Source organism: Tupaia chinensis, unplaced genomic scaffold, assembly GCF_000334495.1.
Source record: "Tupaia chinensis unplaced genomic scaffold, TupChi_1.0 Scaffold150112_1, whole genome shotgun sequence".
Lineage (NCBI taxonomy): Eukaryota > Metazoa > Chordata > Mammalia > Scandentia > Tupaiidae > Tupaia > Tupaia belangeri.
This window is the reverse complement of record NW_006209952.1, coordinates 305373-330435: the sequence shown is the minus strand read 5'-3', so window position 1 is coordinate 330435 and position 25063 is coordinate 305373. Positions and strand designations below refer to the sequence as shown.

Below are 25063 nucleotides of genomic sequence, written 5' to 3'. Positions count from 1 at the left end.
AGAAACCACCAACCTAGATGGCCATAACGATTTCATCTCCTCTAACCTACTCTCAGGCATTTGGACACGGACGCACCTGTGGTAAGCCATACTATCAAGTCACGAGGTCTAGAACTCAAACTAGAGTCAGCCCTCTGGCATCCAGAGCCTTGCCTTAAGTTTCAAGATACTCTCTAGACCCAGAATACAGATATCTGCCGACCGCAGTTCGAGTCCCAGACCCGGTGGCTTAAACTCACGACAGGTGCATGTCCGTGCGTGCCCAGGATTGCAATAGGAGAATGGAGGAGAAGGGAATGCGGCGTGGCCATCCCCCCTGGGGGGATGATTTCTCACTTTGTCTCTCTCTGTCTTTCTGGCAAGCGCACGCACCCTACAGCAAAAACTCTCCCAAAAAAAATGAAAAAAAAAAAAAAAAAAAAGAAACCTGAAATTGCAACGCAAAACAGGGTTGATATGTGAAATATATTTGTAGTAAAGTCATTCATATGACAACTAATGGTGTGTGATTAATAAGTCATGCCAAACTGCTACTTCTCATTGCTGTCAAGAGAAAAGTGAAATATCAGTTGATACACAATTTAAAGAACACATATTTTCCAAACTTAAAATAGTGCCCACAACATTTTTCAAATCTTTATGTAAGTACAAAGAGAATCTACCTAATTCAAAAGCATTTGCTATGCAACTGCACTGATTTAACTAGCCTAAATTAAATGACATAATAAAGTCAAGTACTGAAAAAGAATTTAAGATATCAGTATTAATGAATGAATATTTTAAAATGTTCTTATAATTAGTAACTCCAAATTTTTTTTTTTTGGAGAAATTTTCGCTATAGGGCGCATGCACTCGCCAAACAGAGACATAGACAGAAAGCAAGAAATCACCCTCCAGGGGGGATGGTCAGGCTGCATTCCCTTCTCGATTCTCCTCTCGGGATCTTGGGCACACACGCACATGGGCCTGGCGTGAGTTTCAAGCCACCAGGTCCGGGAAACAAAGCACAGTCGACTACATGGGAGTCCAGCGACATAGCCATTACACTAACAATCCTGCCTATAAAAATATTATTCCCCACCCAAAAAATTCCATATTTTGATGAGTAGATCAGTATTACAAATAAACTGTACTTAACTATTCTATTGCTTTAATTGCACTAGAAAAACACTGATATTTGTGAGCATTTGTTTTTCTCTGAAATGTGTGTCTACATAATGCCCAAATCTTGCCTCTTGAGCAAGGTTAAAATAATAAAACAATACAAAGCTTAAAATAGTAATTGGCCCCTTTCCAGAAGAACTGTTCCAAAACTTACTCTCTGAAGAGCATTATCCGAATAAATGGAAATACTTTAATAAGGTCAGTAGATCTGACAAGTAAAAATATTCAATATCACTTTTTTAGTTTAGATGTTCATAATTGTTTTCATATTTTAAAAAAGTCCTTATTTGAAGGAAAACATATATCATAACATTTGATGATGCAAGGTGGTGGTGGTGTATAAAGGGACATCAATCTAAAAGTAATCGTATATACTTAAGGGAAAAAAAGTACTTTGAATTGTATTTCTTTCTTTTCTGCAACTTTGTAATTATTTCAATAAACACTATACATGCATAATTTCATGATGATTACATTTGGGAGACTATAAATTTCCTGTATCAGAAACACTTTGTATGTTTATTTAAAAACCAAAAAGAAAAAAGCACTAAGAAGTTGGAACAAAGAAAAAACTTGTGAAAATGTTTTTAGAAAGCTACAAAAAAAAAAAAGAAAGAAAAACCTTAGAAATTAGATAAACAAAATCTTGAAAAAGCTGTAATTAAATGAGCAAGAGAATTAAATCAATAAGAAAATTTAAACAATAAAATCTAGCATCACGTTTAAATATATTTAAAATTTTGAAAAGCACATACAAATCAGTAAATACATAAACAAAGCAGAAACACAAGTTCCTTACAACTTAAAACTTACCACATAGTAAACACATACAGTAAGTAAAAAATAAAACCCCCTGCAAAACCTTATTACATGATTTCAGAATTCAAAAGTAAAGAAAAAAGCTTCTAGCCAACAATGCCATGAACTACCAAGGTACAAACTTTTAACCTTCATCTCCACATTTAAACTACTGCAAATGAAAAAAGAACAAACAAACAAAAAAATCTCCTTCAAATGAGCAAGTTTAATTTAACTGAAAACCTTTCAACTTGCTATTGAAAGTAGTTAGACTACTTAAGACATTATATGTTCAGGGGACGAGCAAGTGGCAAGGTGCTTAAGGTGCTGGACACTCCCACATAGCTGACCATGGTTCAAGTCCTGCACCTGGCACCTTGTTCTCTCACTTTAACTCTCTAGGGCAAGCTTCAGAAAAATGGTGACAAAAAAGTCTAAAGACCAAAGAAAACCAATAAACCCACATAAGAAGTTATGTCATAGACAATAACCTGACGGAGGTAAGACGAACTATTATAAGACTGCATACTCAAATGTATTTGACTACCAGAACACTTTCGAAAAGTTACAAGGGTTGAACCAGATGACATTATAGTGCTTAAAGATTTAAAGTGTATTACAGCATCCACTCTGAGACAATGGAACCACATGGGAAGATTCCCAAGTTTCTATTCTAGATATACTGAGCACAGGCTTCCTTGTGAAATTTACTGATTGAGACTGAGTGTGAGTTACAGTGTGAGGAAGGGCCTTGTTAGAACCAGGCCCTTCTTTCTCTCATGGGAGAAATAAGTAAAAACTTTTAAAAAGTTACAGAAAGAAATGTGACAAGTTTTAGCAATGAGTATCAAGAAAAACTAAAAGGAAAAATATAAAATCATAATATAGGTATAAAAAATCTAAGATAATTATTATCTTCACATATATTGTTAAAAATGAAAACAATTAATAGATTTAATTAACACTTGTAAGATGACCAGAAAATTGTAAGAAATGTATTTTTATCTACAAAAAAACTAGTATATAAATATCCAAATGTAACACAAAAATAACATGAAACACTAACTTAAACAGAAAATGTAATATACAGTAATAAAAACTAAAAGCTGAGGGGCCAGCTGATGGTGAGGTGGTTAAGGAGGGTCTGGATGGGAAATCACATTTTACATGCTGTATTTATGCTTGGGGAAAAAATATAAATTAAGTTAAAAGTATTTCAGGAAGAAAAAATGAAAGTTATTCTTCTTCAAATTAAAAAAAAAGGCATTAAAAATATCTATTTGATGATTGCAGTATGCTATATAAAAACTAAAAGGAAAAATATAAAATCATAATATAGGTATAAAAAATCTAAGATAATTATTATCTTCACATATATTGTTAAAAATGAAAACAATGAATAGATTTAATTAACACTTGTAAGATGACCAGAAAATTGTAAGAAATGTATTTTTATCTACAAAAAAACTAGTATATAAATATCCAAATGTAACACAAAAATAACATGAAACACTAACTTAAACAGAAAATGTAATATACAGTAATAAAAACTAAAAGCTGAGGGGCCAGCTGATGGTGAGGTGGTTAAGGAGGGTGGATTCCCACATGGTTGACCATAGTTTGAGTCCCAAAACTGGAGACATACTTTGTTCTCTCTCATAACTTTTTTCTTGGCTATCTCCCTTTAAAATTGACCACAAAGGTAAGAAAAAGTTCTCTGAATTGTATTTCTTTCTTTTCTGCAACTTTCTTATTTTTTCAGTAGCAATACATAGATACATTTAGAAGATAAATTTCCTGTATGATAAACACTATGCACTCTCTCCCTCACCACTCCCCCACCACCCATACACTCTGTACCTCTCTGATCGAACTATAATAAAAAAAATAAATAAATTCTTAAAAAAAAAAAAACAAAAAACACCTGAGTAGCTCTTCTATGAAATTAAAATGGAAGAGAAATAGAATTAATGAGATAGGAGACTGTACTTCACTATAAAATTCTTATTAAGTTTTTAAATTATGTAAACTAATGTTTTAAAATATTTTATTAGGTTGTCTAAAAAGTCATGATGTATTTTTAATATTTTTCTAAGCAAAAATGTCATGACTTCCGATCATGACTTCCGATGACCCAGTACATCTGTAATTATTTTATAAAAATTGTAAGAATATTCAATAATGTATTTCCTATACAAGAAAAATTTTTCATTATCTCTGATGTGAAAAACACATGATCAACAACATGAACTACTGCACAGAGGTTATCTCCTTTGAAAACAGATTTGCTAGTTTTCCTTTTGTGGTCCATCACATACCTGCCAGCATTCTTTAAGTCAGCTATGGGAATGAAGGGACAAGTAGTCTTACCTGGTGGCATAAGCTTCATAAGTACTCTTGCTCCATCTCTAAGAGGTGGCGAATTTAGACTACTACCTAAATCTGCAATTTGCCAAAGAAAAGAGATGTATCTGGGATGCAGCGACATTATCTAGAACATAGAATGCATAAAACATTTCCTATCAATTATACCAAAAAAAGAACAAAGTTTATTGTTAATTATGTTTACTGTCCCTAAAACATTTTCTACTGATCAACTATGACTATTTGAACAACTTTTACATATACTATTTATACTCTGCAAAATAACCTGCCCTCTCTATCTTTTCATTCAAAAAATCCATAAACTCTTATTACACTAAACTTAACACAACACTCATTGATTAAGCTGTCTGGAGTCATTTCTTTAAAAAGTCTCTATTATTTGTAAGTATCAGTTTTGCATAGTATAAAAATGTTGTTTATACATTTATGGCACCTCACTCACACAGAAGTTAAATTCTTTCAGAGAGATTATTTTCTGAAATAGGGTACGTGCACTAGCTGGAGAAAAAGAGAGCGCGCGACAGAGAGTGAGAAATCACCCCCAGGGGTAAGGGGTGGCCACATCCCTTCTCAACTCTCCTCTTGGGTTTCTGGGCACGCAAGCACATGCACCTAATGCGAGTTTCAAGCTGCTGGGCCCAGGACTTGAACATAGCCATATGGGAGAGTCCAGAAAGTTAAATTCTTTTTTTTTGTTTAAAGTTTTTTTTGCTATAGGGCGTGTGCACTCGACACAAAGAGAGAAAGATAGAGAGACTTGCACTCGACACAAAGAGAGAAAGATAGAGAAACGAGAGACAAAAAATGAGAAATCACTCCCCAGGGGAATGGTCACACCACAATCCCCTCTCCTTTGTCCTCTCAGGATCTTGGGCACACACACACAGGCACCTGGTATGAGTTGAAACCACCAAGTTCAGGACTTGAACCACAGTTGACTACATGGGAGTCCAGTCACATAGCCATTACACTAACTGTTGGTTCCCAGTTAATTTTTTTTTTTTTTTTAAGAGATTTTGACTATAGAGCCCGTGTGCTTGCCAGAAAGAGACAGAAAGCAAGATATCACTCCCAGGGGGGATGGCCACGAAGCAATCCCTTCTCCTCCATTCTCCTCTCAGTATCTTGGGCAAGCATGCACACATGCCTGGAGTAAGTTTTAAGACACTGGGTCTAGGACGTCAACTGCGATCAACTACATGGGAGTCCAGCAACACAGCCATTATGCTAACTGCTGGTCCCCCCAGTTAAATTCGTTAATCCAAGTGTCGTAAGGGACTGAATTCTCTCTGAAACTGAAGTGGCAGTATAATTATTGGTATAACAACAATTTTTAAAGTCTAGGAGAAAAAAGCTAAGAAAATTAAGCATTACTGTTTCTTGATCTGAGCTTTAAGAAAAACCCTGACAAAGTAAATTGCTGTATTTCTTTCAAACAGTTCTAAAAGACTGATAATGGAATAGTATTTCTTGATTATCACATGTACCAATACAATCATAATAGACTATCTATGACCTAATCTTGCTACAATTAGAGAATTTACTTAGATTTTAGTATTTAACTATAATTATTTGACATTTTGTCCCATCTTAAAAGTATGAACTCCTCAAGAAAAACAAGAAAAACATTCCATACATTTCTTCATATTCATAGAGAAAAACATAATACATTGTACATAGTTTACTTACCACCCCAGGCAAACAACTTTCCACTTCGGGATTGGGACCATCACTGTAATGACTACAGTGGTTGCCAGGAGAGCCAGTTGAAGAGTCAGAAGAGCTATCAGGACTTGAAGGCATGTTGGAATTTATTTGTGTAAGTTTAGCTGTAATTAGCTGAAGATGATAACATGTTAAGCAGTGAAGATAAGGGAAAACACTGAATTGTCAGAAAAGTTATGGCTATTTTTTCTGTTTTCCTATGCAAAAATGTATCATGACTTTTCTAACAACCCAAAACTTTTAAATAATACATATAAACTTCATATAGCAAAAGACTACAATGAATAACAAACTTTTATACTGGAAAAGTGACTAGAAAGTAATATTTAACACAATCTTTTAGTTTATTTCCTTTCTTATACTGGAAGTCCTATGACACCTGTTTTATTCAGGGAATGAATCCAAAGAACAACAGAAGCCTGCTTCTATTAATATCAATCGAACTTTGAGTAGCATTAAATAATGACAGTTTCAACATTTAATTTTAAGGAACACATATGATATGAAAATTATATTACTGGCCTTGCCACTGGCATGGCGGTTAAAGTGGCTGAATTCCACAAGGCTGACAGAGCTGTTCAAAATCTCAGGCCTGGTGACTAGAAAAATAGATTAGCCATGTATGAGGACTTGCCAAAATCCTAAAACGAGAATGGAGAACAGACTGTGGAATGATCATTTCCCTAAGAGGTGATTTCGTTTTTCCTCTTCTCTCTTCAAAAGGCACATGCACCACAGAGTGAGCCTTCCTTCCTTCTTTCTTTCCTCCCTCCCTCCCTCCCTTAGTCCCTGAGATTTTCACTATAGGGTGCCTGGACACACCAGAAAGACAGACAGAAAGGGAGAAATCATCCCCCAGGAGCATGGCCACAGCACAATCTCACTCTCCTCTGAGGATTTTGGGCTGCATGCCACATGTTTGGTGTCAGTTTGAAGTGACTGGGTTCAGAACTCAAAACAGTAGGCAGTCATGTGGGATCTTCAACATAACCATTTCACCAGCAAAATTTTTTAAATAAGAGAAAAAAAAAAATAGTACTTACTGATTTATCTTTTAAGTTTAATTGTCCAATTAGCTTTCTGTCATCCTCAGAATCTATCACCTCACCACCCACAAAGAGTTCTAGTTTTGTATGGGCTACATTTGCTTTAATATGATTGAGAATACATCGTCGTACTGAGCCAATTGTATCGTTTGTATGAGACCATATGTCCAAGTCATCAACTTGTCTGCCCTGATTTGGAAAGCGAATTGTAAGAGAGAGCTGCTTTCCACGAAATGCTCTGGAGGAAACAAAAAATTACAAGTTATTATTATTTTTTTTAAGTCAGTGAATTAAGATTCCAAGGAAATTTTGTATTTCCTTACTAAGGATTATAGTTAACCTAACTTTTTTCTGAAAGCATGTTTTGCTTCTTTTAAACTACAAACATCCTAACTGACCTGATACATGCAATCGTATACCATTGTTATTAACAGTCCATATAAATTCAGAACAGAAAGTTTCTACGTATGATACCTTTTTTTTTTAAAGGGTTTTGCCATAGGAAGCATGGGTTGCTAGAGAGAGACAAAGAGGAAAGAAACAGTGAGAATTCACTCCGTAAGGAGGAAAGGTTGTTCTCATCCACTTTACTCTCAAGATTTTGGCCTGATCCTCAAGCTGCCAAGTCCGGGATTTGAACTACTATTAGGCGCATGGAAAGCTAGCACCTTAACCATCACACCAACCCTTATGATGAATTTTAATAATGGTAATATTCAGTTAGTTATAAACTAAAAGATACAATTCACTAAGACTATTTTAAATAGGGAAGACAAGATTCAGTTTGGAAGTGTCAGCCAAACTGATAAAATATGTGTTCCCATGAAAATTCTTAAAATATTGAAACCCAGTAAAAGTATTTGTCTTAGAAGTAAATCCATGTATAAGAGAAAAATAAAATATACTAAGAGACATTTAAAGAGACTGAATTAAATGTGGCTGACTATGCAGCTTGAATCTTAGATGAAGCAATATTAAACGAAAATAAAAATAGGGCACCTCTGTGTGCATGACCAAAATCTTGACAAGATACAGAAATGGAGCAGAAGAGAGTACAGGAATCATGCCTCACTGAAGGGTCCTCTCACCCTCTCTCTGGCCAATATAAGCACCCTCTATCGATTAATAAAAAAAATTTTTAAAAATTTTAACTGGGGAACCAGCAGTTAGCCTAATGGCTATGTCGCTGGACTCCCAAGTAGTCGACCGCCGTTCGCGTCCCGAACTTGGTGGCTTAAAACTCACACTGGGCGCGTGTGTGTGTGTGCCCAAGATCCTGAGAGGAGAATGGAGGAGAAGGGATTGCAGCATGACCATCCCCCCTGGGGGGGTGATTTCTCGCTTTCTGTCTCTATGTCTGTCAGGCGAGTGCACGCACACTAGAGCGAAAACCTCTCCAAAAAAAAATAAATAAATAACTGAAACAACACAAAGAAATATTCTAAAGCAATCCATATTTTTCAGTTATGAATAAAAAAGGCATCAGATTAAAAACAAAAACCTGATGTTTTTCCTATAAACATGTCCCAAAATTAAATACCATTTAGATTACTGCTAAATAATTATTTACTTAATTTATAATCACATTGGTAAAATCATATCACAAACTATTAAACTTATAGTATTCCTGATTGACATGAACATTTCACCACTGAATACTAAACTATTTTATAGAAATTATTTTTATATTAAAAAAATTTTAACAAAGAATACTTGTGATATCAAAATAAAAAAACAGCAATCCTAAAATACTAGTGCCATAATTAACATCTGGAAAAAATAAAAATGGAAAACACTTTTGCTAAATTATTATAATGCCAAAGCAAAATATAAAAATTATTTTATTACGAAGTGTCTACTGTTAGCTGAAAGTCTTTTGAAAAGAGAGAACTGAAAATCTTTTTCACTTTCCTCTTAACCTAAATCAGTATTTCCTAAATAACTGTCTGCAAAATATTAATTAATTGGCAATTAACGCTAGATCTTTCACAAACCTTGACATGGGGAGAATCAATCTTTCTTCGTGGTAATCACTGTCACATTCATTTATGTATTCTCTTAAAACAGTTAATACTCGAACCATTCGAATGGCTTCCTGTTTTGCACAATTAATACTGTCTTTGTCACAATCCAAAACACATAATGTATCATATGAGGTTTTCAAACGATCAAAACAAGAATGAATGAAATCTTCATGAATAACCACCTACAATAATGGGTCAAAGAGATTTCAAGATATATAGAAATTTAATTATCAAATATGATATTTATCCAAAGTCAGTAAAATTTCATTTTAAAAGTATATCTGAATCACTATCATATTTAACCAGTAATAAAACTAAAGTTTTCTACAGAGAACACTAGTAATATAAAATAAACAAGTATAAAATGTCTATTAGAAAAAACTTACTCTCTGGCTTTTCTGTGAAACAAAGACAAATTTTTGCCATCCTAACATACCACACTAATTAAGTTCAAAAAAATCCTAATTGGGAACAACAGTTGGCATAATGACCAGCAGTTGGCATAATGGCTATGCTGCTAAACTCCTAAGTAGTCAATGGCGGTTTGAGCTCCAGACCCAAAGCTTAACGTCATGCCAGAAACGTGTGCATGTGTGCCCAAGATCCCCAGACGACAGTAGAGAAGAAGGAATTATAGCGTGGCAATTCCCTTAGGGAGTAATTTCTTTTTTTCTTTTTTTCTTTTTTTTATTTTTTGAGAGGTTTTTGTATAGGGCGCATGCGCTCACCAGACATAAAGACAGAAAGCAAGAAATCACACACCCCCCCAGGGAGGATGGCCACGGAACAATCCCTTCTCCTCCATTCTCCTCTCGGGATCTTGGGCACACACACACGCACGCCTGGTGGGATTTTTTAGCCACCAGGTCCAGGACATGAACCGCAGTTGACTATGTGGGAGTTCAGCGACATAGCCATTACACTTAACTGCTGGTCCCAAGGCGGTGATTTCTTGCTTCCTTTCTCTCTCTCTCTCTCTCTCTCCCTTTCTAGCAAGCACACGCGCCCTATAGGAAAAACCTAAACAACAAAAATTATTTATTATAGTAAATGGAACAAACGTAGTAAACTACCTAAGAAATTGTGTGATAAAATTAAAAAAAAAAAAATCTAGTTTTAGGTTAAAACTAACACAGTAAGCAAAGATTAATTTTGTTTTATTTAAGGAGGATTTTATGCATTTCAATCCTCACCTGATTGACCTGTAACCTGGGACCAAGGTTTGTGTATATCTCTTTAAGAAGATCAATAGCTCTGCAGGCAATGTCATCATTACCCTGAATCACAACCTAATTACAAAAAAATTAAATTAACATCATTCAAGATATATTTTAATTTGGTACTTAAAATAAAATCATAATTTGTATTATTTTAATACAATATTTAATAATAAAAGATAAGTTTTTAAAATCATATTAGGAAAAAGTAAGTAATATAAAATTAAATAAATTTTAAAATTAGAGACAATACAAAACACTGATTTTATTATTAACAACTTAACTTGTTTAGGAATGAACAGGACACAAAATACTTTGTAATAGTATTCCTGTTGAAATCAGATATTTAGCAATTGAACTATGAGAGTTTCAAGGAATAAATTCAAGCCAGCTAAAAAGTTTAAGAAACACTGTTTAAATGTAAAGAGTTCCCATGACATCCTCTAGCAATTTCTGCATTCTTTGTCAATTATCCAATAAATCAATGGCTTTGAGGCTTTATGGCAGTTTGGGGGAAGAGGCTTTAACAAATGCCCTTTGAAAAGGGCAAAGAAAGGAAACAATCTGAAACTAAGCAGCAATGTCTCTTTAATATTCTGTCTTTTTTATTTATAGGTGTTCTCGATAGATAAAAATATTTTAAAACTATTATTTTGAATGAGATCATAATAAACATCTTATATCTGAAGTTCACCAACAAAATAAATCCAAAAAGCAATATAGTTACATTTTCTACAGATGGCAAAAAGACATATTCACACTACCAAAAAGAAAAAGTGAGCTAAAACAGCATATAATATTTACTCTCTAGCTATTTCAATTATATCATAAATAGTGTGCTATGATTTTAGTATTTGTCCCTCCTAAACTCACGTAGAAACTTACTCCCCATTTTAACACTATTAAAAGGCAGGGGCCAAATCAGAGGAAATAGCTCTTATGAATCGATTAACACATTCTTGCAATGAAGGATTAATGGACAGGTTGTGAAAGAGTCCATTGCCATAAAAGCAGCCCTTTTTTGTTCTCTGACATGTGCTTGCCCATGCTAAGAAGGTCCTTGTAAGAAGCTGCAAGATGCAGTCCCAAATTTTGAGCTTCCTATCCTACAAAACGGTGAACTAAATAAATTTCCTTTCTTCATAAACTACCTAGTATCAGGCATTATTTTTGCATCATAAAAGAGACTAAGACACAGTGTCAATCAAGATATTAATTCATAATATTTACTTGAAAAATTGGCCAGAGAATACATGCACTAGCCAGAAAGAAACAAAGGAAAAAGAACACACCCCTAAAAGTGTGTGATTATGTATACAGAGAACAGATCTCTTCTCCTTAAAATTCTCCACTCTACAGGGATTTGGAGATCTGCACATGTGTTTGTTATGAATCAGTAAATGCTTTGTCAGCCATATAAGATCCTGTTTTCTTAAGCACAAGGCTACACACCAGGCCCCATAATCACTTCCTAATGGTTGTTTTATTCTGTCCACATTCATTTACTTTATAAATGCATAATAAAACCCAAAATCATGTATGTATATGCAAAAGATGGCATAATTCTAAATTAGTATAAGAGAAGCTTCAGAGGCAGAAGGGAAAAAAAGTGAGGAATAAAATGTACCAACAAACATAAGTAATACACTGAAAAGATAAAGATGAACATAGTATTTAGAATAAATATTTGGAAAAACACATAGAACTTCAGGCAAAATTACATACTATTTTTAAAATTATCACAGGCACAATTACTGGAAACAAGTTTTTTATTTTTCACTTACTCTCCAAAGGTAGTCTAATCCTATTAGCTCCAAATCATCCATCATATAGGCTCTTCTTTTTGCTACTAGTTTTCCTTCTCGACAATTAACAGCTTTGAAGAATCTTTCAAAACATTTCATTCCGTACATGTGTTTGTTATGAATCAGTAAATGCTTTGTCAGCCATATAAGATCCTGTTTTCTTAAGCACAAGGCTACACACCAGGCCCCATAATCACTTCCTAATGGTTGTTTTATTCTGTCCACATTCATTTACTTTATAAATGCATAATAAAACCCAAAATCATGTATGTATATGCAAAAGATGGCATAATTCTAAATTAGTATAAGAGAAGCTTCAGAGGCAGAAGGGAAAAAAAGTGAGGAATAAAATGTACCAACAAACATAAGTAATACACTGAAAAGATAAAGATGAACATAGTATTTAGAATAAATATTTGGAAAAACACATAGAACTTCAGGCAAAATTACATACTATTTTTAAAATTATCACAGGCACAATTACTGGAAACAAGTTTTTTATTTTTCACTTACTCTCCAAAGGTAGTCTAATCCTATTAGCTCCAAATCATCCATCATATAGGCTCTTCTTTTTGCTACTAGTTTTCCTTCTCGACAATTAACAGCTTTGAAGAATCTTTCAAAACATTTCATTCCGTTTTCAGTTAACAGGGAAGGATCAAGCTGAAGGACATTACTTTCAAAGAACTCCTTATTAATATCAGGATCTAAATCTGGTTCATCACCCATTAACTTGGAATACCACTTAAAACAGGCTTCTCGATCACAAAGATAAACTGCATTCTCTGCTAAGCACTTCCAAATTTGTTTTGCCTGAGGAGCACAGAGCCACAGTTGGCCATCCTTCAACAGAAATCTTAGAAAAACATAAATCAATAATTAGAGTCTACACAATTTTACTCTCAAGAGTTAAGTTACTCTAGTATACACAAAACAATACATGAAACATATAGTTTAATTTTTCATTAAAAAATTTACATATCTATATTTATAAATTCACCAAGTTATTAATTCCCTTATTTAGCAAGCATATATATACTAGTCAACTACTGGATCATAGGAAAAATCAAGATGCATTTTTACATCATGACTTATGTGCCAACCCAATACACAGTGCTTAGCAACCTTGTGAGGTGATGTAACCAAAACAAGACCACCTATTTCAAAACGATCAGCCTTTAACACCAGATAATTACTTATTTATTCGTTTAGTAAATTTATGCTATAGGACTTATGAATTCTCTAGCGATAGAAAGGAAGATAAGAGAGAGACAGAGATAGGGAAAGCACTCCCACATGCCAAATACTAGTCCCAGACTTGGCAGTTTGAAAAACACACTGGGCTCATTTACACAAATTTAAGAGAAGATTAGGAAAACAGGAATTTGAGCATAGCTGTTCCACCAAGGGTTGCTTTTTACTATTCCCACTTTTTTCTGTTTCTCTCCAATAAGCGTGTATGCACTACAGAAAATTTTTAAATATGTACTTAGTTCTCCCAGAAATATAAACTCTACTGTTTTTTTCTGTTTGTTTTGTTTTGTTTTTTTTTTTTAAGAGAGGTTTTTGAGGGACCAGCAGTTAGCGTAATGGATATGTCGCTGGACTCCCATGTAGTCGACCGCGGTTCAAGTCCTGGACCCGGTGGCTTAAAACTCACGCCGGGCACATGAGTGTGCGTGCCCTAGATCCCGAGAGGAGAATGGAGAAGGGACTGCGGCACGGCCATCCTCCCTGGGGGGGTGATTTCTTGTTTTCTATCGCTCTGTCTCTCTCTATCTGGAGAGCTCACACACCCTGTAGCAAAAAAACTCTCAAAAAAAAAGAGAAAAGAAAAACAGAGGTTTATGCTATAGGATGATTGCACTTACAGGAGAGACAGAGAGACAAACAGCAATCACCTACCCTAGGGAAATGGTAGTGGCACACTGTAATACTTTCTCCTCCATTGTCCTCATAGGATCTTGGGCACACACACACAAGCGCCTAGCATGTGTTTTAATTCCCTGAATCCAAGAATCCAACCATGGTTAACTACATGGGAGTACAGCGATGTAACCATTACACCATCTGCTAATCCCATGAACTCCATTCTTAAATTTAAAAATATGTACTTTTCAGGGACAGGAGCAGACGAGGTGTTTAGGCTGCTGGACACCCACAAGACTTACTACAGCGTAAGTCCCAGACTGTCTCACTTTCTTTATATATCTGTCTGGGCAAATGCACAAGTCCTATGGTAAAAATTTTTTATTTAAAAAAAAAAAATGTATTTTTTTCGGTATGGCTCCATAGCCTAGAGGTTAAACCACAATTCACGTCCTGGTCCGAGATGCTTAAAAAGTGTACCAGCCATATATCCTAAACATGGAGACATGAAGATGCGACTGCAACACAAACATGCCCCACTAAGGGGCATGTTTGCACTATGGGCATTCAAAATAAATGTGTACTTGTCAGGAGGTAGCACATGGTTAAGGTGCTGTATTCCCAAACGGCCAACCACAGTACAAGTCGCCGTCCTGGCAGTTTGCTTTCTCATTTTCCCTCCCTTTTTCTCTCTGTTCAAATATTTTAAAAAATAAAAAAATAAATAAATAAATAATAAATGCATGAATGAATGTTGTGGCCAACAGGTGGTTCGGTGGTTAAGGTACTGGACGGTCCAAAAATGACCAAGGTTCGAATCCTGAACCTGGTAGCTTGCTTTATCATTTTCACTCTCTCGCAGTATCTTTCTCTTGTCTAACTAAAATAAATAAATGAAATGAATAAAATTAAAATATTTTTAAAAACAAATGAATAATTCTTTTAAAAGATTATGAATGTATAGTTTTCAAAATTTCTTATATTTTAATTGTCAGAGGGTACAATCACTTGTTGAAAGACAGGGAAAAGAGAGAAGCATTCCCATAGTTGCACTGCAAACCCTTTTCTCCATACAATAAATCCCTTCTCCTCAATTTATCAATGCTGTTAGAATGTGAAACACACATAAAGACAAAACTAGCATGTTTTCTAACTCACCAGGGCTGGGATCTGAACCATAATTGGTCACATGGGATTGGATCCCTTAATAATTAGAATATGGGACTTCATTAAAATGTTAATAACATTTCATTAAAATGTTATATAAACTTTCAGCAATAATGTCCATGTGTGGAAACACCAATATCATGGTAGAATGACCAACTAGCAAAATGTACCCAATATTGCATTTCTTATCTGTGCCTTGGAGAGAACAATTCCTTAAAACAAACCTCAAAAAGTTAAGTCGTTCTTGGACTTCTTGAACATGACTATATCTACTTCCAAGCCTCACAGTTTGTGGGTCATACTCTTTATGATCTGCAAATTAACAAAAATTATGTATTATTACATGAATAGTTGTACTACTACTGACATTTACCAAAAGATATTAGTAAGCCAGTTATTTACCTACAAAAATAAAACACTGACTTTTTACATCGTAAAAAGAAAAATACAAACTTGAATGTGTTCCCAGAGGTAATTTTTTAGCTCTCCTCCACTCTGCACATACATTGGGACAATTTCTGAGTATGCTCTATATTTTTTTAGCTTTTGCTATAGTTCACACATTTCTCTCTCCTGAGAAAGACAGAAAGAGAAAGACAGAAAAAGGGAAAGTAAGAAATCACCCTTCAGAGAGCATAGTCATGTTGCAATCTCCTCTCATCCATTTGCCTTGCAAGATGATTTTAGGCATGCAGATAGGTGATTTCTTGCTTTCTGGTTCTCTCTCCAGTGAGTACATGAGCCTGTAACAAAAATTTCTCTACCAAAACAAACAAAAAAAAAAAAGAAAAAACACAGAACAAAACAAAACACTATGCCAAATGTGTGTGCATGCATACATGCCCAAAATCTTGAGAGGAAAAATAGAGAAGGAATTTCAGCATAGCCCTCTCCCATAGGAGGTGATTTCTCACTTGCTGTCTCTCTGGCAAGTGCAAATACCCTATATAAAAAAAAATGTATCTCTAAAAATAAAATGGCACATAAAACAATACCCTGACGGGGCCTCATTTCCCTATGACAGTATTCCTTCAGTGATGGTAGGAAGAGAATTAAGTCAGCCTAAATCCACAGAAAACAAAGCAAAACAAACCATTTATCAGTGCAGAGTCTCCCCAAAGACCTAAAAACACAATTTAGAAGTACTGGTACATATATTTTCTAACTATAAAGACAACAGAACGAGTGTTTTGATCATGAAAACACAAAGGAAAGAATCATGTTTTGTGAAAGTAAAGACACCTCAGAGACAGAAAATGTTACCACAATGCCTAAAACGGCACCTCCCCCAAGAAAGTATGGCTATACCATAACCCTTCTCCTTCATCCTCCTCTTGAAATTGTTAGTACACTCACATGCACACACACACCCCCTCAGAGTGAATTTCAATCAGCCAAGTTTGGAACTTGAACTGCACAACTGGCCATGTGGGATCTAAATGCTTTAGCATCCTTGCTATCCACTGGCCCACGGGTATTAGTTATACATAATATTAATAATTTTAGTGAAAAAAATGTATTATCTCCATATTTAAGAGTCAACTGACTGAGTAGCACTAAAGAGGAAACAATAAAGAAAATATAATCAATGAATCTGTAGGTATTCAAAGTTACAAAAAAATGTTAAGTATTGCTTATGTGGCAAGAAGGATCTAGCAAATATTTACTTTCTAGCAAATGTTAATTTACTCATTAAGTAAGAATATACTATTATTTTTCTTCTTTCACAGATCAGCTAAGTTTTAATTACAAAAGGTTTAACATAGATGCAAGTCTGTATAGCTATTAATTTTTAGAGCTAGACTTTATATCTAGGCATTTCAAGTATAGGGCATAAATTCTCATCTCTTAGTTTGTAAAGAAACAATAAAAAGACAAAGAAGTAAAGAATGAGGACATTCTTATAACCATGTAAAATGAGCCATGAAAGCAAACAGAAATAGATTAAATGAAACAGACAATCCTGAAGAGGCAAAAATCATTCACATTTCCAACACATACTACTGAATTCTATAGTCCAATACAGAATCAATTAATTAGTACTTTGAGTTCAACATTATGCTCAATGTTATAGACAACAGAAATGTTTTGTTCTCCACAACCATTTATATAAAACTTGGACCTACAAGTGGTTTATTTATGTTTGGTACGTGAAGTGGAATGTAAAAAATAATCTGATGGGGAAAAGCAGAGATATGAAAGGCCTACAAGGAGCTACAGCGTACATAAACTCTGATATGTCAAAGGGCAAATAATAATGAAGTTCAAAGCTTTCTGAGTTGAGTAATCAGAACGCTCCAATCTGGTAGGTACCTCCTATAAATGTTTATAGTAAATAATAAAAAGTCATATGACAAAGCACAAGAATACATTAAAAAAAAGTTTGATTATTTATTTATATATCATTTAAATTTTCCATAGGACACATGACAAAAGATATAAACATTCATAAAACAAAGAGAAAGAGAGAGGGAAAAAGCAACCAACCAGGTCCGAGACTTAAACTATGGTCAGTTGAGCACCTTTAAACATCATGCCACTGGCCGGCATGAAAACCAATTTCTTTTTGAAAATTTAATTCTGAGAAACAATGAAAGCATTGGTGATCACTATAACATAACCCAGTGAGTTGTGTACAACCTAAATTTGAGATTAAAAACAACTATAAGGCCAACCTACAGCAATAGTTACACATTAAGCACTATGCGTAGGAAGCCAAATTCCCTATGGCCAATTACAGTTTGAAAACTGGCCCTGGCAACCTTTAAAACATACTGGCCTCAAATACATGCATATTCCAAATCCTAATAAGATGCAGAAATAGATGTAAAAACATTTCAGTGTAACATTGCTCTTGTGGGTTACTTTCTTTCTGGCTTTCTCTCTCTGGCAAGTATACTAAAATCCTAAGCAAAGAAAAAAACAGCTACTCAAGTATAATATATGCAAGAATACAAGTCGGCAAAATTAGTAACATGTAGATCATTATTCAATTCAAGTTTTCTGAAAATCTTGAAGTGTTAGAAGATTGCAAAGTTGAGAGCCAGATCCAATAGCCTGGTGGTTAAGGTGTTCAGATGCCGCAAAGTCCATCTTGCAGTTCAAGTCCCAGACATGATCTGACAACCACCCTAGGCATCTGTGTGTTAGTTCAAATTCCCAAAATATGAGAGATATGGAGGAGAAGTGACTATAGCATGACCATTCAACGTGGGAAGTAGTCTCTCCCTTTCTCTCTGGTGTGTGCATACACACCATATAAAAAAAGAAGGAAAGAAAAATGAGACAACTACACAGCAAACAGTTAAAACCAATTGCAGGTACAAGTAGGAATAGATCTAAGTTGCTGAAGACATCCATTAGCCAACATAAAAGCAAGTAGGAAAGAACCATGGTAAACTGACCACAAAGCTTAAACTGTGTTAAGATTTAGAATACCAATCAGACCAAATCGAGCCTAAGATTCCTCATGACAACTGAGTAGTAGTGATTTCAGGATAAAAGAGAAATGAAGATTACCTACTGATAAATCAGCATCCAGTCCACAAACCTGAGTGGTAGGGAGCTCCACTAGCTTTCTCTCTATCTCTGGCAATGTGACTCTGTCTCTACCCATCTTTTCATGTTTTCTTGTAATTTTTCCTTTTTAAAAAAAGTTTTCTCCACCTTTGTGTTCTTAATAATCACCTCTACACCTCCCACCCAGGCAGGAGAGGCAAGAGGCAAGCCTTCAGCCAAGATTCCTCAAGCCTCCTGAGAAGTAGTGTGGAGCATAGTTTTCTATACTGTGCTCTTCCATCAGATGACTAGGATCACCACAGGACGACAAGAAATTGGGAAAGCAAGAAAATACCTCTCCTCCCAGGGAAAAGAATAACTCCTCTTCATCCACAGACAGTTCCATGGAAATTATGGAAATGTCTGATAAAGAATTTAGAATATTCATAATGACAAAGTTAACTGAGATGGAAGAGAAGAGAGACAATGAACTAAAAGAGAGTAAGGAGAGAGGAGCTGTTGAGTTCCAGGAGGTGAGAAAATTCTTTCAAGATCTAAAAGAGGAATTACACACTTTAAAAAACAATCAAACAAAACTGTTAAGAGATGAAGGCTATCATAGAGGAAGTAAAAGTCTCCCTTGAAAGTATTAGAAGCATATTAGATCATACAAAAAAAAAAAAAAAAAAAAAAACAGAATCTCAGACGTAGAAGAGAAAATGGCTGACCTAGAAAAATCCAACACAAAAACTGAGAAAATGGCTCCAAAAAATGAGAATAATATACGAGAAATACTAGATACCATCAAACATCCAAACATCAAGATAATTAGTACCCCAAAAGGAGAAGAGACTGACAAGGGCATTGATAATCTATTTCACAAAATCCTGCAAAAAACCTAGAGAGGCACTCAAAGATCTGTCCCAAGAAATACAAAGGATCCTGAACAGATTAACTCAATAAGATCTTCTCCAAGACACATTATTGCCAGATTGAACAAAATCACAGACAAAGACAAGATACTAAGATTGGCAAGAGAAAAATGACAAGTTATCTACAAAGGACATCCCATCAGGAAAACAGCAGATCTCTCATCAGAAAAAAATGTGAGCAAAGAAAGAATGGGAAAATACATTCAAAATGTTAAGGGAAAAGCAGTTTCTTTTCTTTTAATTTTTACTTATTCATTCAATTATTTTAATTTGACCAGAGAAAAAAAAAACAGAGAGAGAGAAGGAAAGTGAGAAAGCAAGCCATCAGGACCAGGACTCAAACCATGGTCAGTCATGTGGGAGTGTACAACCCCTTAACCACCATGCCCTGCTGGTCCCCGAAAAGCAATTTCAACCAAGAATACTGTACCTGGCAAGATTATCCTTCATAGAAGAAATAAAGAAGGATGTTCTCAGATAAAACATGAAAGAATTTACCAGCACTAGATCCTATCTCAAAGAAGTTCTCAAAGGAATGCTATGAGAAAAATTAAATACAGACACACAGAAATAAGAGTTCAAAAACTAAGAAAATGGACAACTTAATCATAGGGGTATATGTAGAGTTCAATATTGTATCCCAGAATTTAATCAGGAAAATCGAACCACAATAGACGATAAAGCACATGAGACTGAATTGGTGAAATAGAATTTTTATCTTTTGACTAAAACATTGCAATTTTCTTCTAGGCTTTGTTGTCCGGTTTTAACGGTTTGTGTCCTTTCCTGAGATATAAATAGTTTCATGTACCTATGATTTGTACAGAATCCGAACGTGTTTCCTGGCTTTAAGTTTTAAGCAGCGTTCCTTAAGATTTAAGTTAAAACTGCTTTCTTGAAATTACTGCTGAACTTGCTATTGAAAGTAGTTAGACTACTTAAGACATTATATGTTCAGGGGACGAGCAAGTGGCAAGGTGCTTAAGGTGCTGGACACTCCCACATAGCTGACCATGGTTCAAGTCCTGCACCTGGCACCTTGTTCTCTCACTTTAACTCTCTATCTCTCTCTCTCTCGTAAAATTAAAATAAATAAATGAATAAATTGAATAAAATAATTTTAAAAAAAAAAGAAATTATATGATCAATACAAATTGGGAGGAAAAAGAATAGAAGACTACTGCAGACATCAGATATTGTGAGAAGAGGGTGGGAAAATACACAGGGTCAGTAACAGGGATAAAATAAATATATATATACACTTACATATATAACTAGAAATGGAAAATTATTGAGGCCACTATGCAGTATATTCTGGATGGGAAATCACATTTTACATGCTGTGATTATGCTTGGGGAAAAAATATAAATTAAGTTAAAAGTATTTCAGGAAGAAAAAATGAAAGTTATTCTTCTTCAAATTAAAAAAAAAGGCATTAAAAATATCTATTTGATGATTGCAGTATGCTATATAGCCCCAGCTTGGTGCTACTTTATGGTATATTCATTCTACTCACTGAGATTTATGACTCAAGACTTGTGTTCATTGGGAACCAGCAGTTAGCGTGGTTAGGGCTATGTTGCTGAACTCCCACGTAGTCTACCGCGGTTCGCATCTTAAAACTCACGCCAGGCGCGAGTGCGTGCATGCCCAAGATCCCAAGAGGAGAATTGAGAAGGGATTGTGGCGTGACCATCCCCCATGGGGGGGTGATTTCTCACTTTCTGTCTCTATGTCTCTCTCTGTCTGGTGAGCACACTGGCCCTATAGCAAAAACCTCTCCGGAAAAAAAAAAAAAAAGACTTGTGTTCATGAATATGTATAAATAAGCTGTGCTTGTTATTGAAAATATTTAGACTAATTAAGATATTTAGTGAAACAAAATATGAGGGGGAAAAAGGCATGGAAAGCAACTATGGATACCAGAGACAGTGTGGGAGGAAAGGGGGAACCGACAAAGGGTGAAAGATAGGGAATCAAGGATGGGTAAAAGACAAAATATACAGGAAACCAGAAATATAAAATTATATGTTGACAATAACACGTATGTTGATGTGCTTGATTAAACCAATATATGGCATGTTCTGGATGGAAAAATATTATTTTGTATACTGTAATGATGTACAGTGAATGAATGTAAATAAATAAAAATAATTTTAAAAAATAGACCAAAATCTGTAACTGAATACAACCTATAAAAAAATGTATTTCCTTTTTTCCCCCCTCTTTAAGAAAAATGGCATCATTTCTGAGATAGGATAAAACAAAATCAGGGAAGGGAACTTCATGTTGAAATCCTTAGCAATTTTAGTTTCTTACATACCTCTAGCATATACTTTTATGCTATTCATATAAACTGAAAGGTTTTCTGCCACCAAAGTAACCAAGGCATGATTGTGCTGAAGCTGGTTGATTAAATCATGACGATAAAAAACATGAGGACTTCGCTGAGTTTGACTGAAACGAGAAGAACTCAACAGTATAATTAGGCACATGAAAACTACTGTCATTAACAAGTTTCTACATAGAAAAATTTTTAGCCACTACTTTAAACGTTTACAGTGCTTTTATATTCATAGTAAAATGTAATCAATATCCTCCCTTTAGTAACAATATAGCAAGCAATGTAAAGAAAGAAATCTGTGCCTTAAAAAAGGAATATACTTCTTAATTTTTTTTTTTTTTTGAGATTTTTGCCCTAGGCCATGTGCTCTCCAGAGAGACAGAGAAAGACAAAGAGACAGAAAGTAAGAAATTACCACCCAGGGGGATGGCTACATCACAATTCCTTCTCCTCCATTTTCTCTCAGGATGTTGGACACATACACACATGCACGTACCCAGTGAGTCTTAATTCACTGTTGTCAAGTCTGCAAGTCTGACCCGCTGTTACATATGTGGCAGTCCAGTGACATAACCACCACACCATCTGCTGGTCCCAATAACTACATATTGCAATACTCTTATTCTACAGTAAATGACTTATCACATTCTCCAACTTAATTAGAATCAAATACCATAAGTTACACAATCAATATGAACCACTCAAAGTACATTCTGGAATGCTTATCTTGTGATAACAGATATTATAAGAAAGAAATCTATTTCTCTTTTGTTTCTTTTTTTAATTATTAATTATGAGAGAGATTTTGCGAGACGACACCTGTGCTCGCTAGAAAGAGATAAGAGACAGAAAGGGAGAAATCTCTCTCCAAGTGGATGGCAATGCTGAAGTCTCTCCTCCTCCATTCTTCTCTCAGGATTTTGGGCACACATGCCCAGCATGAGTTTAAGCCACAAGGGTTAGGACTCAAACCACAGTTCACCACAGAGGAGTCCAGCGATGTAACCATTACATCATCTGCGGATCCCTCCTATTTTTTTTTTTTAATGAAACTAATCAACTATTCCTGATCACTATTAGTCTACTGGTGATGAAGTCAACAGCCTCCACCTATCTGCACACATAAAAATGGGCATGTGGGTGAAACACAATGAAAATTTGTCCTTCAAAAATAATTATTATTTTCTCCACTGAACTGTTTATTTTGATATATTATTTTTCACTATTAAAAAGTTAAATTCAAGTGAGAAAGTCAAAACATACTAAAAGCATTTAAAATTTCTAAGACTTAAAAACTAGGCTTCTGTTTTAGTTATACTTACAACACCCTAGAGCTGTAATGGATTCTATCAATTAAGCACCACTCCCAACCCCACCCCCTGTGGTTTCACTTTCTATAGTTTTAGTTACCTACAGTCAAAAAGGGGTGAATTCACTAAAATACTTTTAAAGAGAGAAAAAAGAGATGACATTCCTTAATTACAATATATTATTACAACTGTTCTCATTTATTACTCCTTTTATTTTATTATTTCCAAAATTATAATGTGTTGTTATGTGCTATTATGCCTAATGTATGCATAGGGAAAATAACTATGTATGTCTATACATATACATATTGACATATGTACATACATATACATGGTTTCCTACAATCCACAATTTCAGGAATCCACTATGGGATTTAGAATGTCTAAGAGGAATGCTAGCAAATTATCATACACTCAAGGGAAAAAGTATTTATATAGCTACAGAATCTTTACCAGTCAGACAAACCAATTTTTACAACCAGAAATCTTAGCTACATTGTGAAAATTCTTTTGACTACACAGTTCCTTCCTACATGTTATCTCCCTTCATATTAGTATTATAAATTACAACAAGAAAGGATTAATTATTCCAATATCACAATTTAGTATGTAAGATCAAACAGTTAAAATTACCTAAGTGAGGGAACCAGCAGTTAGCGTAATGGCTATGTCGCTGGATTCCCACATAGTCAACTGCTGTTCGTGTCCTGGACCCGGTGGCTTAAAACTCACGCTGAGCACGTGTGCGTGCGTGCCCAAGATCCCGAGAGGAGAATGGAGGAGAAGGGATTGCGGCGTGACCATCCCCCCTGGGGGGTGATTTCTAGCTTTCTGTCTCTATGTCTCTCTCTGTCTTCTGGCGAGCGCACATGCCCTACAGTGAAAATCTCTCCAAAAAAAAAAAATACCTAAGTGAAAGGTAAAAATATCTTTGTCATCTTTCAATATTTAAATTACCTTTAAGTATTAGACAACTAAGACTAATTATGTAAGACTTAAAAATGACCAGTATTCTTTACTTGGAAAATAGAAATCTTTAGTATGAAATTTAAAGTTAATAAAAATATTGAAAATGTTACATTAATCTAAAAAAGGGGACCATCAGGTGGTGTAATGGTTATATCGCTAGACTCCCATGTAGTCCACCACAGTTCGAATCTCGGACCGTGTGTCTTAAACTCACTCAGAGAGCTTATGTGTACTACATGCCCAATATCCAGAGAGGAGAATGGAAAAGGGACTGTGACATGACCATACTCTCCAGGGAATAATTTCTTGCTTTCTATCTATGTCTCGCTCTGTCTTTCTAGTGAGCACACACATCCTATAGCAAAAACATCTCAAAAAATAAGATTAAGGAACTAGTAAAGTTAGTATAAAGTACTGTAACTGAGACAACAATGACTATCAAATGAACAGACAGAAAAACGTAGAAAGGGTTAAATGATAGAGAGAGAGAGAGAGAGACAGAAAAACGTAGAAAGGGTTAAATGATAGAGAGAGAGAGAGAAAGAATGATAGAGATAAAACGCCCTACAATCCTGCCACCTCCATCTCTTGCTCTCCTTTCTTTTTCTTTTCTATCTTCTTTTCCCCTTTGTTTAGTTTCTTCTCCCTCCTTTCTTGATTCTGGGAAGGCACACGTATGTGCTTGGTGTGTCCCAAGCTGTCAGAGTCAGGACTCAAACCGTGTGATTGAACATATGGGATCCCTCTGCTTTAACCTCCAGGACACAGTCTGCCCTCAAATTCAACTTCATTTTTGGGGTGGCAGAAAT

General features: G+C 35.0%; 1 protein-coding gene across 1 annotated transcript in view; it reads right to left on the bottom strand.

The window, feature by feature from the left end:
• The window catches only part of LOC102494534 (putative ubiquitin carboxyl-terminal hydrolase FAF-X), a 171076-nt gene that overhangs the window by 66001 nt on the left and 80012 nt on the right, over window positions 1–25063 (bottom strand). The window contains exons 14-21 of the mRNA XM_027769644.1: window positions 21955–22088; window positions 15425–15512; window positions 12678–13020; window positions 10336–10431; window positions 9113–9324; window positions 7116–7356; window positions 6037–6186; window positions 4333–4453 (exon numbers count right to left, since the gene is read on the bottom strand). Coding sequence (XP_027625445.1) covers window positions 4333–4453; window positions 6037–6186; window positions 7116–7356; window positions 9113–9324; window positions 10336–10431; window positions 12678–13020; window positions 15425–15512; window positions 21955–22088 — 1385 coding nt within the window. The remainder of the gene's footprint in view (window positions 1–4332; window positions 4454–6036; window positions 6187–7115; window positions 7357–9112; window positions 9325–10335; window positions 10432–12677; window positions 13021–15424; window positions 15513–21954; window positions 22089–25063) is intronic.